This window comes from Streptopelia decaocto, assembly GCF_964273445.1.
Source record: "Streptopelia decaocto genome assembly, chromosome: 5".
NCBI classification, from domain to species: Eukaryota; Metazoa; Chordata; class Aves; order Columbiformes; family Columbidae; genus Streptopelia; species Streptopelia decaocto.
Window position 1 is genome coordinate 45,515,498 of NC_138659.1, and position 14,511 is coordinate 45,530,008.

Here is a 14,511-nt window from a genome sequence, read left to right on the forward strand (position 1 = left end):
AGGGAGCAAAGCTGAAGGGTTCCATCAAGAATTCTGTATTTTTACCAGCTTGCAATCAGGAGCACTGAAGTGACTGTTTTATTTCCTGGCCTTTTCATTTTAATTTTTTTTTTTTTTCCTTATGCTTGTCTGTACCTCCCCCTTCTTTTCACTTGACACCTGCCCTCACCTTTGGAGGATGAGATAAGCAGAGAACTCCATCCCTGTAAGAGACGAGTGGAATATGCCTGCACGAAGAGAGCAAGAATCAAACCTCTCCTGGGCAGGCAGGCGTGGGAGAGCCCCTTTGCAGGTTGCTTTCCGGAGTGCCATCCGTGGGGTTTTCTCACTGTAGTGAGTATAATTGGAAGCAGGTGTTGGAGTTGTTTTTTTTTTTTTTTGAGTCACCATGTTGCAGCAAATTTTGCGTGATATGTATATTGACCCTGAGCTCCTGGCAGAGCTGAACGAAGAGCAAAAGCAGATCTTGTTTTACAAAATGAGAGAAGAGCAGCTGAGGCGCTGGAAGGAGAGGGAAGAAAAAACACGAATGGAGGAGGCCATGCTGAGAAAGACAGCGAGGCGCAAACAGAGTAAGATTTGGATATTTAAGAGCTGGGGATGGCGGGCGTGGAACTGGCTGTGGTGCAGCATGCACGTGGAAGAGATTACAAGGAAGAGTGCCCGTTGTCCCCCTGGGCTGGGGCAGCAAAAGTAGCATGTTCCTGCTCCTTGTCTCTCATGGCTGGTTCTTTCTCCAGGGGAATGGTTTAGTGTGAGAGTAAGTGGAATCATTTCAGTTGGGAGTCACTGTTCCTGCTCTCTCAGTGGTACTGGATGAACCATGACCAAGTTTCCCCTTCATTCCTAAGGCTTTTTTCTTCACCTACCATCCCCACCTTTGCCCTTCAGTCAGGCAAAAGGCAATATGGCCTGTGCTGTTTAGTTTTCATTTCCACATGTCTGGTCTTGGGTCCAAGTGGTTTGAAATAAACAGAAATAGTTATTTCCTTGCTTTCCTCTCTGAACAAGTGGCTTCCAACTCTTTCCCCATTCACAGGATGAAGTTAGGCTGATGCAAGATAAGAAATATTTTAATCTGGGAAATGTAATTGCAGTGATTCCTCACTCAACAAGGAAATGTCACAATGATACATCAAACACTCCTTTCCCCTTGAAATCCTGAAGATCGCATCCTATCTTTAAATCTGAATATTCAAAATTTTAATAATTTTGGGTGGCTGATTTTGAGAGAGTGCTATTATACCTATGTGACTCTGCAGTCAGTGTTTGAAGTGTTGCTCTTCTCAACACACCCATGGAAGAAAGCTTTGCTTGGAGCACCTCAACTCAGACTGTTGGATTCAGTTGTCAAACTTCTTAAAATATTTAGATCCTCTCAACACTAAAAAGTGTCTGTTAGATAATTAACAATTCAAAGAATGTTATTAAAGAAATGCTTCATAGCAAAACTAGTTTCCAAGACTCACTTGAAGCAAAGGCCTTGATGAAATGACACTAAAGGAAGTTACAATGGTAGAATATGGTAATAATCCCTTCTTAAACTATGTGATTTCCCCCCTGCCTCCCCCTCCCAAAGCTTCAGCATCAACATTTTCTGGACCTTGAAGCTACTTAGTTTTCAGTTTCCATTTATATTTTGGTGATTTTTCTCAACATTCTCCCCCTGCTACACATCACAGAATATGGAATATTTTTATTCCTGTTTGAAATTAGTGTCTACCAGGAATTTTAGAGCTACTGTTACATGTTCTTCATTGCTGTGAAACTAAGGGATTTGAGCAGTTCCATCTGCAAGGTTTTGGTTTTGGCTCTCTATTGCATGACATGGATTTTATATTTGTGGTATTTTGTTGAAGCCAAGAGTTACTCTGGCTTTATAGAGATCTTTGTAGCCTGACATACAGTAAGAAACAGAGGTGAGACTTTAATATCTCTAATGTTGTGCTGGGTTTCTGAAATTTTCTACTTGACAGAAAAATGTATATTTTTTTGTGAATATGATGTAGTATTTTCATAAAATAATGTTACTATTTTAATCATAATTACATTTATAGGACTGCCTTTTGACATCTATTTTCTTCCTAGTTTGAATAGCTACATATGAAAACTTTGCCCCACTTCTTTGGGATGGCATATGGTGAGATAGAACAAAAGGAATTAATGATAGTGGGTACTTCTGTAATTAAAATTGCTCCAAGAAGTTCTTGGGCTTGATCTGAGTCTTATACCTCAATTGGTACAATCCTCTGTCAATTCAAGATCTTACCAGCAGTGGTACGTGTGAACCTAGCCACATAGCAAGAGTGGTGGATTTTTTGAAACAGAGGAATGATTGTGAACCCAGTTTTGGTTTTCCACAGTGACCTGGGGATGAAGAGTTCTTGTGCAAGGTTTGGATATGTTGTATTACAGAAATCACAAGTTCAGAGTTGGGGAGGAAAAATAGTGGTATATGCAGATCAGATTGTCCTTGTGCTAAAAATCATCAGTGGGTTTAGGGAATGCTCATCGGTGTCATCATTTCTTCATTGCTTGGAAGCTAACTAGCAAAGGCCCCAAATCTACACTGATTTTTGTAGAAGCGCCACTAAATGCAAATTGTCCGTAAACATCCTATTGAGTACTATGAAATTTGCTTCTTAAAAACAAGACCATGTCCAAACCATGAAATAAGATGTAAGTTGTTGAGAGTCAAATAGTGTAACAGTCTGTGTAACTAGTCTTATTCTTAATTTCTAAAGAAAACAATATTAGTCACCTTTAGTACATGTTAAAATGTTCCTTCTTTTCCATTGGGACTGTTTGGTTTCATGTGTGTTGAGGAAAGGTTAAAACTGAAATTTGTATCAGAACAAGTAATTGTTAATGAAATTCTTTCACTTCAGGGGTGAATGAAATGTTTTCAGATTATTCAACAGTTTTAATTTCCTTTATTTTTTAAAAACACAGATATATGTCTAAAAAGGAACCGCATATGAGCATCACTTCAGAATTAAATATTTCCTTTAGAAGAAACTGAATAAACTGTTCCCATGGTTTAGCTGTTTGTACCTAGCCTACATTTGTGTTTTGCCTAAAGATATTAGTAGAATTTGTATTATTTGCGTCTTGCCAAAACTGCAGTGTTTAGTGAACTTATTCAAGGTAAAAAAAAAAAAGTATTTGTAGCTTTAATTAAATCATCATTGCTGGCTTGTACTGGAAATAGCTTCACAATTCAGTTGAATTCTTGGAGGTCTGTCTCCAGTTCGTTTACAAATTACTCCTGGGCAGATCTTTCAAGAACACATTTTCATTATGATAAAACAGGTTGCCTTTTCTTACTGTGTTAAAATCACTATGGGAAGTCTCCTCAAAATTTCAAGATCCCTTTGGGATTTGCTGAAAATTAACCAACAGGCAGCTTTGCAATTTGCAAAGCAACATATTTATTTGATTAGGCAGGAGCCCTTTAACCGGTATAGCTGAGTTGGGAGTAAGTGAAGGACCCTGCCAATTTGGATTTTGACACTGATGCAGTATCCAGGGCTGTCAGCATACTCAAAATGACATCTCAAAAACTGTTGAGCATGAGGTAGCTGAAGGACGGCCATGGGGGAGAGAGAGGAGGCAATGCTGGTCTGCCGCTGCTTATCCTGACATTAATTGTGAACTGCAGCTCATGATGTTCAGAGAGGAGCTGTTTGTAAACACTCCTATTTACCTATCCTTAGCAAGAGCAGCTGGGAGAAAATTAGGTAGGCTTATCACAGCATGGCTAGAAAAGAATTTCTTATCTAAATGGTATTTTTGTTGGAAAATCATTAGAGAATACATGAAGCTGTTTGGAAGTGAGTATTTCAAATATCACAAGTGGATGGTTGGAGGATATATCACTGTCACGTGTGAAGGCCAGTGAGTGGGTGTGTGTTTTAGTGTGTATATGAAGGATAAGTGTGTGTACATGTGGTGCCTTTTTTTCTGTGTTTTTGAACTCAGAAGTGTATTCTTCAGTTATACTAAGGCCTCCATGCACTCTGGTAATGCATAGCTAAGATTTTATCTCCTGCAGAGATACACTTCTGGTAGTATTCATTGTCTCTTTCTTGATATGAGTCTAACCAGAGGCACCAGACTTGAGTATTTCTGAAATATCTGGCTCTGTGTCATCTTGAATTCCATAGAGCACTGTCCTTTTGTTCCAAGCTGGATACAACTGAAAAAGTAACTGGAGAACACTAGTGAGAACATTAGAATAATTTCTCTTAGGGAACTGAGCCAACTAATCTTGAAGTTATTGGAAAAGTTTTAATGAAATATTCACAATGTGTATAGCAGCTTGTGATATGCTGCAGTTTTGTTAGTACGGCATACCTTGGGGCCAGAATTCATGCTCAGTGTGGCTGTGTACTGAGGTACCATTCAACAGCGACTTCTAAAGTATCCATTTGCTTCTCTGAACCTGGGGCTAGAAAGAGACCCCCAGCCGCCACATGACCTAAATATGTACCAGATGGAACAAATCCAGAAGGACTTCTCTGCCCTCCTAGGATCAGCCGTAAGTCTGTGCTTTTTAGCCTTATATCCAGCCCTGCAACTGACTTCTCTGTTTTGCAGAAAAGTCTCAGCAGGATGTCACTGGCTACCTGGGCCTTGTCGCACTGGAGGGTTCTCTTGCACGTGTGTGATCCTCAGCACTGGTGTTGTCTGAAGCATCTGGCACCGGCTGCTTTCTGAGAGGGGCTAGTGGGTTAATTGAGCTGCTGGCACAGAGAGCCTCCCTGTGTTTCTCTGTGGCCTTACGTTCCTCAGCCTGGCTGGATGCAGCTGTGTGAGAGAGGCTTTGCTGTATGTACCAGTGCTCTGGTAGTGATCTGAGGCTGTGACTGTGTGCAAGCTCATGAATACTTGATATGGAAAGACAGCAGTGCTGCGGCTGAGGAGAGATTGGGATTCACCCAAGTTAATTCAATATCTCCTTGCTGATTTTGCCAGTTTTTAGCATAAATGAATAAAACATTCAAGGACAGAGGCACCAGGTTTTGATAGCTGGATTTGGAAGACATCAGAAAATGCAACATGTTCAGGGCAGCAGTGAATTTAGCCAGATACTGGTTGTGGCTTATTAACCTTCAAGTCCACTTGTGTGCTCTGGTGCTAGAAAATCTTACTGTAGTGATGTAGGTCTCCCTGTTTTTGTGGTCCTCTATGCCTGATAAAAGGAGTCAGTGCAAACCTGCCACGTTGCATTAAGTAGGGGAGTCTGGTGCAGAAAGTGATCCAGAGTTCTGTGTTCATTCTGTGACAGAAGCCTTGTCCTGCTGTGAATTTCCAGCAGACCCTGAAGTAGCCGTGCAGACTTGTTTTTGTTTATTCTGCAGCAGTGGGAAAACCTAGATGCTTTGTGATAGCTCTGTGTGAGAAACCGAACCCTGTGGGTAGCTTTTACTCTTATAAAGAGACAATTTGGATCAGGAATCAGAAATTATAGTTCTGTGTTCCTGACTTTATTTTTTAATGAAAAAAAAAAATCAAAGGAATGATACTGATGTGAATGATTTTACAACCTTCAATCTTTGATCTGATAGGTGCCTGCATTTTATACTGTTTACAGTGAAAGGGTCATTAAAATGGACAGAAAAGAGACTACCTCTAGGTTGTATATGGAGCTAGAACAATGTCTTTAAGAAGGAGTTATGAATGTTATCTCCCAGTTGAAAGTGGGCAAATTACAAAATTGTTACATGCAATAGTGTGCCCTGGCCAGGGAGCCAAGAAAATATCTGGAACATACTAGATAGAGACCACAGAAGTGACACCTTATTTCTGGTTCTGTTTTGTTTGTCTTTTTTGGTTTACACTGTGCAAACCTACGTATACCTATTGCATACATACATACCATGTAATAATGCAAACCCACTGACCTTTAACTGTTATGTACAGTTATCTTTGCTACATTTGTTAATTACCATAGTCTCATTTGAGTAACTGTTTCCTCCCTTAATGTTTGCTCTCTTGCAGTCACTCTTACTTTATTTGATCCTGCAGGGGTATATTGCAGCATAATTGTTTCCATGGTAACAGGCAGTAATTCCATAAACAGAAGATTGAGTTTGTTATATGATCAGGAAGCAGCTGGAGAACCATGAAGTCTGATTTTTCAGCAGTGCTGAGATCCTACAACCCTTATTAATATATTCATGTAAATCAGCTGAATTTCTTTCTCCCTCTGCCAATGCTCCTTTAAACAGAAAGGCACACAACACAGTGTTGAAATTGGAGGGGCTCTAAACTGAAACATTGAGGGGGATGCTTGAAGTTCAGAATTTTCCCCCATTTTAATGTTTTAAAATTTGAAGTGACTGGTTTTTCTGAATGTATTCTTGGAAGAGGGGGTTTTGGTCCTGTGACTATTGGCAAGGACAGACAACAGAATGAATTATAGCAGGTCTTCTATTGTGGGGTTTATGTTATTTTCATTACTTTCATCATTGCCACCTAATGATTCTATATGTATTTTAATGGATTTATGGCAGTTAATGTAAGGAAAAGTGCATTCTGTCCTTTGAACAGCCTCTCAGAAACATTCACCACTATTTCCTAGGTTTTCTTCTTAGAAGTGAAATTGTGTGTGTATGTGTGTGTTTGTATTAAAAAAGTATATATAAATAATGTACTGGGTAAGCTGAAACTGAGAACAGCCTAAATATCATTCTCATTTTCATCCTAATCAATGTGCTTCTAACACACATCCTACAGCTAATGAATGGTACCTCATCTACGCTGTAGAATATAAAAAAATCAAGTTTCTATTTTGCGGTTTAACTCCAGCCAGCAACTAAGCACCGTGCAGCCACTCGCTCACTCCCCACTGGTGGGATGGGCGAGATAATCGGAAAAGTAAAAGCAAGACAGTTTAATAGGTAAAGCAAAAGCTGTGCACGCAAGCAAAGCAAACCAAGGAATTAATTCACCACTTCCCATGGGCAGGCAGGTGTTCAGCCATCTCCAGGAAAGCCCGGCTCCATCGCATGTAAAGGTATTTGGGAAGACAAACACCATCACTCTGAATGTCCCCCACTTCCTCCTCCTTTCCCCAGCTTTATAAGCAGAACCTGACATCATATGGTGTGGAATATCCCTTTGGTCAGTTGGGGTCAGCTGTCCCGGCTGTGTCCCCTCCCAGCCTCTTGTGCACCCCCAGCCCACTCACTGGTGGGGTCAGGAGCAGAAAAGGCCTTGGCTCTGTGCAAGCTCTGATCAGCAGTAACTGGAACATCCCTGTGTTATCAGCACTGTTTCCAGCACAAATCCAAAACACAGCCCCATAATAGCTCCTGTGAAGAACATTAACTCTATCCCAGCCAAAACCAGGAGCCATAAACATTATTTGCTTGTAAAGCCAAGGGTAAAATCTCATGTAAAACACATTGTGTTTAGACCAAAGTATACCACATCTCTAAACTCAAAAAACAAAAGCCACCAAACAATACCATAACAAACAAACAAAAAACACCAACCAACCAAAAACCTCAACCCCACTCTGAAAGCTACAGTTTCTCTGAATGGCAAAATTAGATCAGGCTGATCAGCTGTCTTGATGTCAACAGTGAATGCTTATGCAGCATATTTCAAATGCAGAATAAGTTTCAGGAGCCTTTTTCTAGTGCAGAGAGAGAAAATGAATACTTTCTAAAGACACAGTCAAAGGCTATTTGGATGATTACAAAGCTTTACAGTGAGTGAGGAGGGAGAGTCAGTTGCTGTTGCAGAGGACTGTGGTGGGAAACCCAACCTTGGAGAAACAAGGCTGTTCATGGAAATAGGCGATGCTTCTGAGAAAGTTTAGGTAGACTTCAAATGCTATTCCACGTCTCTGAGATTATAAATGTGTGCTCTCCTAATTCTCTCGATTTACACTGTAATATTCACTATGGTGGAAAGGCAATCTTGGTTACTGGCACTGTCTGTCATTTTGCTGGATAAGCAGACAGGCTGGGGTTGAGTGACAGCCCAGCTGGGAGACTTGACATGCAGTCAGGCCTCTAATGATCCTTGGAGTAGCTCCCTTGTGAACACTGGAGATAGATCACAAGCGGAACTGTTGGAGGTGCTGGAACTGTTAAAGACGAACAAGGTTGGAGGAAGGAAGCTGAGTCCAGCAGTATTCTGTTTGATCTGATTACTGTTATTTTGGAAGTGCTTTGAATTAGAAGTATGCATGAAAATGAACCCAGACATAACCCAGCATAACCCAACCCCCCAAAAAACAAAACCCCCAAAACCAAATCTGTGGTGCTTCTGCTCCTCTGTCCCCATTAGCAGGGGCAGTGTAAGGCCAAGTTCTCTCTTGTGTAACTCCATTTGTTTTAAGCCTTAGTCACAGTGTGGAAGTCTGAGCTGATGGGAGTTGAAGCCTGATTTAGCTTGAGGTTTGTGGGCAGCCGGGATTCCCCTCCCCTGCACCTTTCAGTGCTGTTTTCTCTCTCTCCCAAGGTGGCTGGCAGTGTTCAAGTTTACTAGCAGTGTTTAGCCATGGTAGGGATGATGGCCTGCCTGCCCCAGGAATGATGGTGCCCTGCTTGCACCAGGATGATGCTCTGTGGGGCCATGCAGCACTACTCATGATTGTACTACAGTGCTCTATGTGTATGAGATTAGTAGTGCTGCTCGTAGAGACTAATCATTCTTATAGGTGAGAGCCCTGAGTTTACTGTTGCTCTCTAGGGTATTGTTTTATACTTTCTTTGTTGCTATGAAATTGACTGCAGAAATACAAACAAACAGAAAGCATGATTTGGTATTGGTTTTGATTGTGTTTATATGTACAAACTCGTGTTGCTGTTGGTTTGGGCAGTAGGTCTCCAAGGACGTTTTCACTGTGATCCCATTGTGCTGCAAATTTTGTATCCCTGATTTTGCATTTGTGTCAAGTAAGGAGCAATATTCAGAAACCAAGTTACTGGTCTCAAAGCAGCATAGGTGTAGGTTTAGGGAAACTCCATGGGAGATATGAATTCATGGAGGAGCTACAGGTGAAAAGAACTGCAAGAGTGAATGTTGCCATCTTATGGTGCTACAGAGTGCTACACCCCCTCCCCCCATGGAAAAAAACTTGCTAAATTATTCAGTATATTTTCCTGATAAAGCACTATTTCTTTCTAAAACACTTTCATTTCTGTTCTCCAATCCAGGCTTATTTTGATGTCCACTGCTTCCTAATGGTAATTATTTGCAGACTGCCACAGTCTGTCCAGGAAAAGAAAAGTACTTTTGTGGTCAAGACACAAGACTGGACTCAAGAGATTTAATTTTTATCTCGTAGCTCTGCATTAACTTTGTAACTGGGCACAGACCTGCTTCTGAATAGGAAACGTGAGGTTCCTTTACCTCTTTCTTACCTAGATTTCAAATTTTAGTCAGAACCTGTCCCTTCCTTTTAGATTTACTTGAATTTTTCTTTTTTTTTTAATATTTCTATTTCATTTGGAAATAAAGTTTGTTAACAAAATACCTTATTTTGTTTGTTAACAAAATACCTTATTACTTGAGAGACATCTTAAAGGAGGAATTATTATAATCAACTGTCATTGCTGGTAATTGTGTGCTTGCAAACCAGACAACACTATTAATAGTTTCCTAAAAATATTAAGGAAAATAATTTTCTTTACTTTCAGTTCAGGTCTTGCAGTTGGTTCTACCATTTAAAAGTGCAAGTCCAGTATTGTTAGCCTAGAAGAGCTGGCACTGACCACTATGAACTTGATTCTACAGGCTGCAAAGACTTTTTGTGTGGCAGGAATTCAGTTTTCACAGTGACAGATTTTTCTCCCTGAGCTGCTTATTTCTTTTCCTGCACACTAATTTTTCATGTTATTCTATGCTAAGAAACTATCAAGTTTTATTATCAGATTCCATAGTAAAGCCCATCTCCAACTTTATGAGATTGTAGGTTTAGGGGAAGATTTGAATGGGAAACATTTCTTGAAGTGAAATAGAAAGCATGGTTGGATGTGAAAAAGACCTTGTCTTGTTCTGAATAAATTAATGTGGCCAGTCAGTTCTCGGCAGAGAGTGTTCAAATGCTGTATCCAAAAAACCACAACATAAATGTTGTGCTGACAGAAACACTGAAATGCACGGAATAGGAATTACAATAAAATACATTCACATTTATAAACTGAGACATAATCTGATAGGCTGTGAAAGGGCAAATGCTTTTGAGAGTTATTGAAGGAAAACATCATTAGCTTAAATTCCACCCCCCTTCCCTCCGAAGTCAGTACCATTAGGCCAACACTGGGAATTCATATAAATGACATTTTCAAATTGGATATAGAATATTAGCTTTCATTGAGAGACCTGATATGTTTGTTGCCTTTGGTTCCTATTGTCAACACTTGGGAGTGTGGGTTGGCACCAGCACTGCCTGCTGTCAGCAGCCCCACGTCATTTGCTCCTGCAGTTTTCTCTCCTCAGTCTGGGATGTCAAAAACACTTTATTAACTGTGCATTGGGGAATTTAATCTGGTTAAATGGATACTGTCCTGTTGCAGAACAACAACAGGTAGTTGAAGGTGAGAGTAGCTAAGCTGATGCTAGTAGAGAAAGATGTAGAAAGAGAGGAAGCAAAGACTGGCTGTTCAAATAGGACCTGGTTTCTTTTAACACTTATGGGAACATCTGAGAAAAACTATCCCAGAAAGTGGTGGGCTGTCCATGTCAGCAAGTGAGATGAACTGCCAAGCTGTTGTGGCCTTCTAGTCTGTGTTCTTTAAAATAAATCCATTGTCCATCTTCATAGCGGTCTTTGTGGTGGAATCTCCTTTTGTGAAGAACAATTTCAACAAATGCACGTGAAGTAGAACATAAAAATGGATGCATAAGAGGTGTTTCTACCAGTTTCTTATTATGAATGTGTAAAATGGGTAAAATATATGAGAGTTACACATAAGCAGAAAGACCAAACCTCACTAAGTCAGGTAGTGTCTATGGCTATTGAAATGTATTCATATAGGGTTTAACCCTTTGTAGTCGGCAAGACTCCTATAGTTGATTCTTGGACATGAAAGTTCACCAAATGTAGGCTATTTTCTAAAGAGCACTCAGTCTTCTTTGGTGTTTTTAAACTCACTATGTCCACACAGTAACCATAGATTTTCACATGGTGTTTTTCATGAAAACTGAACCAGAAACTTAATCCCTCTCAATTGCCTGCGTGAGCAGCAAAGCCTTGGCAGTGTTGAGATGTGCACTCTGAGCGTGCATCTGTGAAACTCCTTTGCACACTGGGAGCAGGAAATTCCTGGTATTTTTTTGCAGGGCTTCCGATGAAATCTCTATGTGCTCAACACTTGACATTCTTGGTGTGCTGAAGCATTGCTAGTCACGTAACGTCACTGGTTATTGTTGTCGCTCCATCTCTTTTTCCATTCTGTTCATTCATTCTTTGCTGACTGAAGGAAGAAAATATAACAACGAAAAAGGGATCATAATACCTAAATTCTGGTAAATGCATGTCAGAATTAATAATCCCTTATTATAGCAGGATAGTGAGTCTTTAAAGATAGTGCAACCTGGAGTGTGCAAACCCTATTTTTTCCCTAGCATGGTAGATTAATCAAATCTGAAGTTTTCATTCAACTTCTTAATAATATTTTATTTTGAATGGTAAATTGCAAGCTTGATGTTCCTTAATTGCAGATTTCCCATCTATCTATCTATAATGACAGAAGAATTCGAGCCAGTGTTTCTATTTTCGGTTTGTTCTTGGTGGCTGTTGCAGGTAACGGCAAACGTGTGCAGTGGCTGCGTGGGAAGGATGGTGAGGTCTGGGTCTGGGTGATGGGAGAAGCCCCAGGCGACAAGCCCTACGAACAGATATCAGAGGAGCTGATAGCAGAACGAGCCAGGCAGCAGGCACAGAAGGAGGCAGAAGAACTATGGTGAGGATTTAAGAATCTGAATTCAGGGCCCACTTGGCATAACGGGAGACATGGCCTTGTAGAAAGGCAGCAGGTAATGGTGGGTAAAACTGGTAAGTATGTTTTATGAACATTTGCTTTTGGTCATTTTGGCAATTTTTCAACACATGAAAAATGTAATTATATATTAATTGATTATTGAAAAGCAAAAACCTTCTTTCAATTAAAAAAAAAAAAAGTGAAGCAAACATTTTTCCTGGGGGGAGTTTTCCAAAACCACGCCAGTTTGTCAATAAATAAAAATGAAACAATCTCATTTTGAGATTATTAAATTAGAAATATTTGTTGTATCACACATGTACACCCACAATGGGGATTTGGTATGTAAAATCCATTTTGAAATTGGTTTTATTTGCACATTGCTTGTATTAATTCTTATCCCACGGGTCAGAAACTGATTATACAAAGTGCCATGCTGGTGTTTCCAGCAGGGCCTCTTCCAGCTTTGGGGGAGATTCAGAAGTGTTTTGATGCTTGATATTGTTGGGAAGTAGGCCACCTGCCTCCCGCGCTTCCCTTTGTAGTGGAACACTGAGAAGTGACAGTTGAAAAATCAGATTATTCTGGATTGTTCCTTTTCATATGAGTTTCTTCTTGCTTTCAGTGATTGCATATTTAAGCAGGGATTTAAAGTTTCAACCTGGGCTCTGTGTTCATTTTATGTTGTCAGTACTAATAAACAATCTAGTTTAAGAATTGGGCAGACACATTTGCATTGGTATTAGAAAGACAATAAATTCCCAGTCATGCTTTGTTAGACTGACAGAGAAATCTATTTTTTCAGCCAGAGAAGGAAAAATACAGGGTATGACTCAAAGAAATCCAAGAAGTACCTCTCTGAATTAGAAGGTGCTATTTTAATTAGTCATTTATCAAAAATTGAAAATGTCTGCTGTCTGGATAGTTTCCTCAAATCTGATTTGTGGTAGGTCTCTTGTTAAAGGCATTTTAATTCCTTCCATGTATATTTACATGAAGTGTTATGCTAATTAGTTGTTGCAATCAGTGAGCGAGTATTGATCCTTTACTTAAAAAAATTAATTAGTGTCTTAAATTATTTTTATTTTCAAATTCTTTTCTGAAGGAGACAAAAGGAGGCTGAAATTACAAAGAAATTCCGGGATGCAATGGCTCAAGAAAAAGCCAGAATAGTGGCAGAAAAATGGAAAATAGAAATAGAAGACCGGAAAGCTGCTAAATTAGAGGAGGAAAAAATTCAGGAGGAATTGAAGGTTTGCACATAATAATTTAGCTTTTTTAATAGTGTTTTTATATAGATTCAATGTTCTTGTCACCTTCAGTGCATGTTTATTAATAAGCTTTAAAACCCAGAGTTGTAATTTTTCGTCCTGGAGTATACAAATAGCTACATGGTGTTCACCAGAACAGCTGGGCGAGTGATGCGAAAAAATTACATATCTCATTCAAAAACGTCAGGACAATCAAACTGGTTATTCAGCTCACACATCAACAGAATTGTTCAGTCAGCTGTGCTGAGTGAATCATACTGGGGGAAAAAATGTACAATTGTGAAATGTCTCATTTTAAGTTAGTTTGCTTGAACATATCTTGTGTGTTTTGGATGAGTTCTTCACATATTTCACTTGAAAATTTTGTCACTGCTTTCTTTCAGATAATGAGGGTTGGATCCTTCTCCTACTCAACATATGGGAAAAGTTCACTTGGCTTTGCCGGGAGAAATTAATTTGCCTGATTTTTACTGATTTCTTTATGAATTTTCTATGATCATGGTTATAGTATTTTAGTGGTTTTCTGAACTTTTTTTTTTTTTCGCATTCTCTTGCTGAAAATAACAATTTGAAAACTAACAGGAAAAGACGACCTCTGTCTACCCTTTTCATGTTACTTTATGAAGATAAAAGCTTATTTAAAAATTAGAAACCAAAATGTAATTGTTTAGCGTGCAGAGAAATTGTCACAGTCTTCTGAGGCTGAGACTGCACAATGTGGGTGCGGCTGGGTTTCCATGGAGAAAGCCGGTAGCAAAATAGGATTCCTAGGAGATCTGCATCCACTAACTACTGTCTACACGCCTCTCCCTGCTGACAGCTTGCTATGGCATTTTTCCCTTCTTGGAATGGTGATTGAAGGTGCAGACAGACTCCCCCCTGCTGTGATGGGAGAAATGCTGAAGAACTCAGTGTTAAACTTTACGGTTTGATTACAAACTGGAGTCAGCAAGTTGCTTGTGGTTCTGTGAGCTGTGGGCCTGGGGCTTGAGGGTGGTTCTGTAGCACAAAGCAGGGGCAGTTCCTGCGGCCTCCTCTGTGCAAAGTTGCATGATTAATTTTACCTTTGCACGATTAATTTGAATTCATAAAAGAGAACGGGCCTTTGAAATTTGGTGTCAATGAGTAATGCAACTATACCTTTCAAGTGCCTCTGTTAATGTATGAATAATGGTCAGAGCAACTAATTAAACACTCTTTCCAGAAAGCAAAGCCCTCTCAAACAAAGGCCAATACAGGCTTGTTCACTTATATCTCTGTGGCTGATTTACAGTGCACTTGCTGGGGTGAATGTC

At 39.8% G+C, this 14,511-nt stretch overlaps 1 protein-coding gene across 3 annotated transcripts in view; it reads left to right on the forward strand.

Annotated features, from left to right (window-relative positions):
- Positions 1 to 388: 388 nt before the first annotated feature.
- SH2D4B (SH2 domain containing 4B) overlaps positions 389 to 14,511 on the forward strand; it is a gene marked incomplete at both ends in the record, with an annotated part of 62,804 nt that continues 48,681 nt past the window's right edge. For all 3 annotated transcript variants that reach the window (XM_082054553.1, XM_082054554.1, XM_082054555.1), the window contains 3 exons: positions 389 to 572; positions 11,768 to 11,927; positions 13,051 to 13,198. In XM_082054553.1, the coding sequence (XP_081910679.1) occupies positions 389 to 572; positions 11,768 to 11,927; positions 13,051 to 13,198 (492 nt within the window). The remainder of the gene's footprint in view (positions 573 to 11,767; positions 11,928 to 13,050; positions 13,199 to 14,511) is intronic.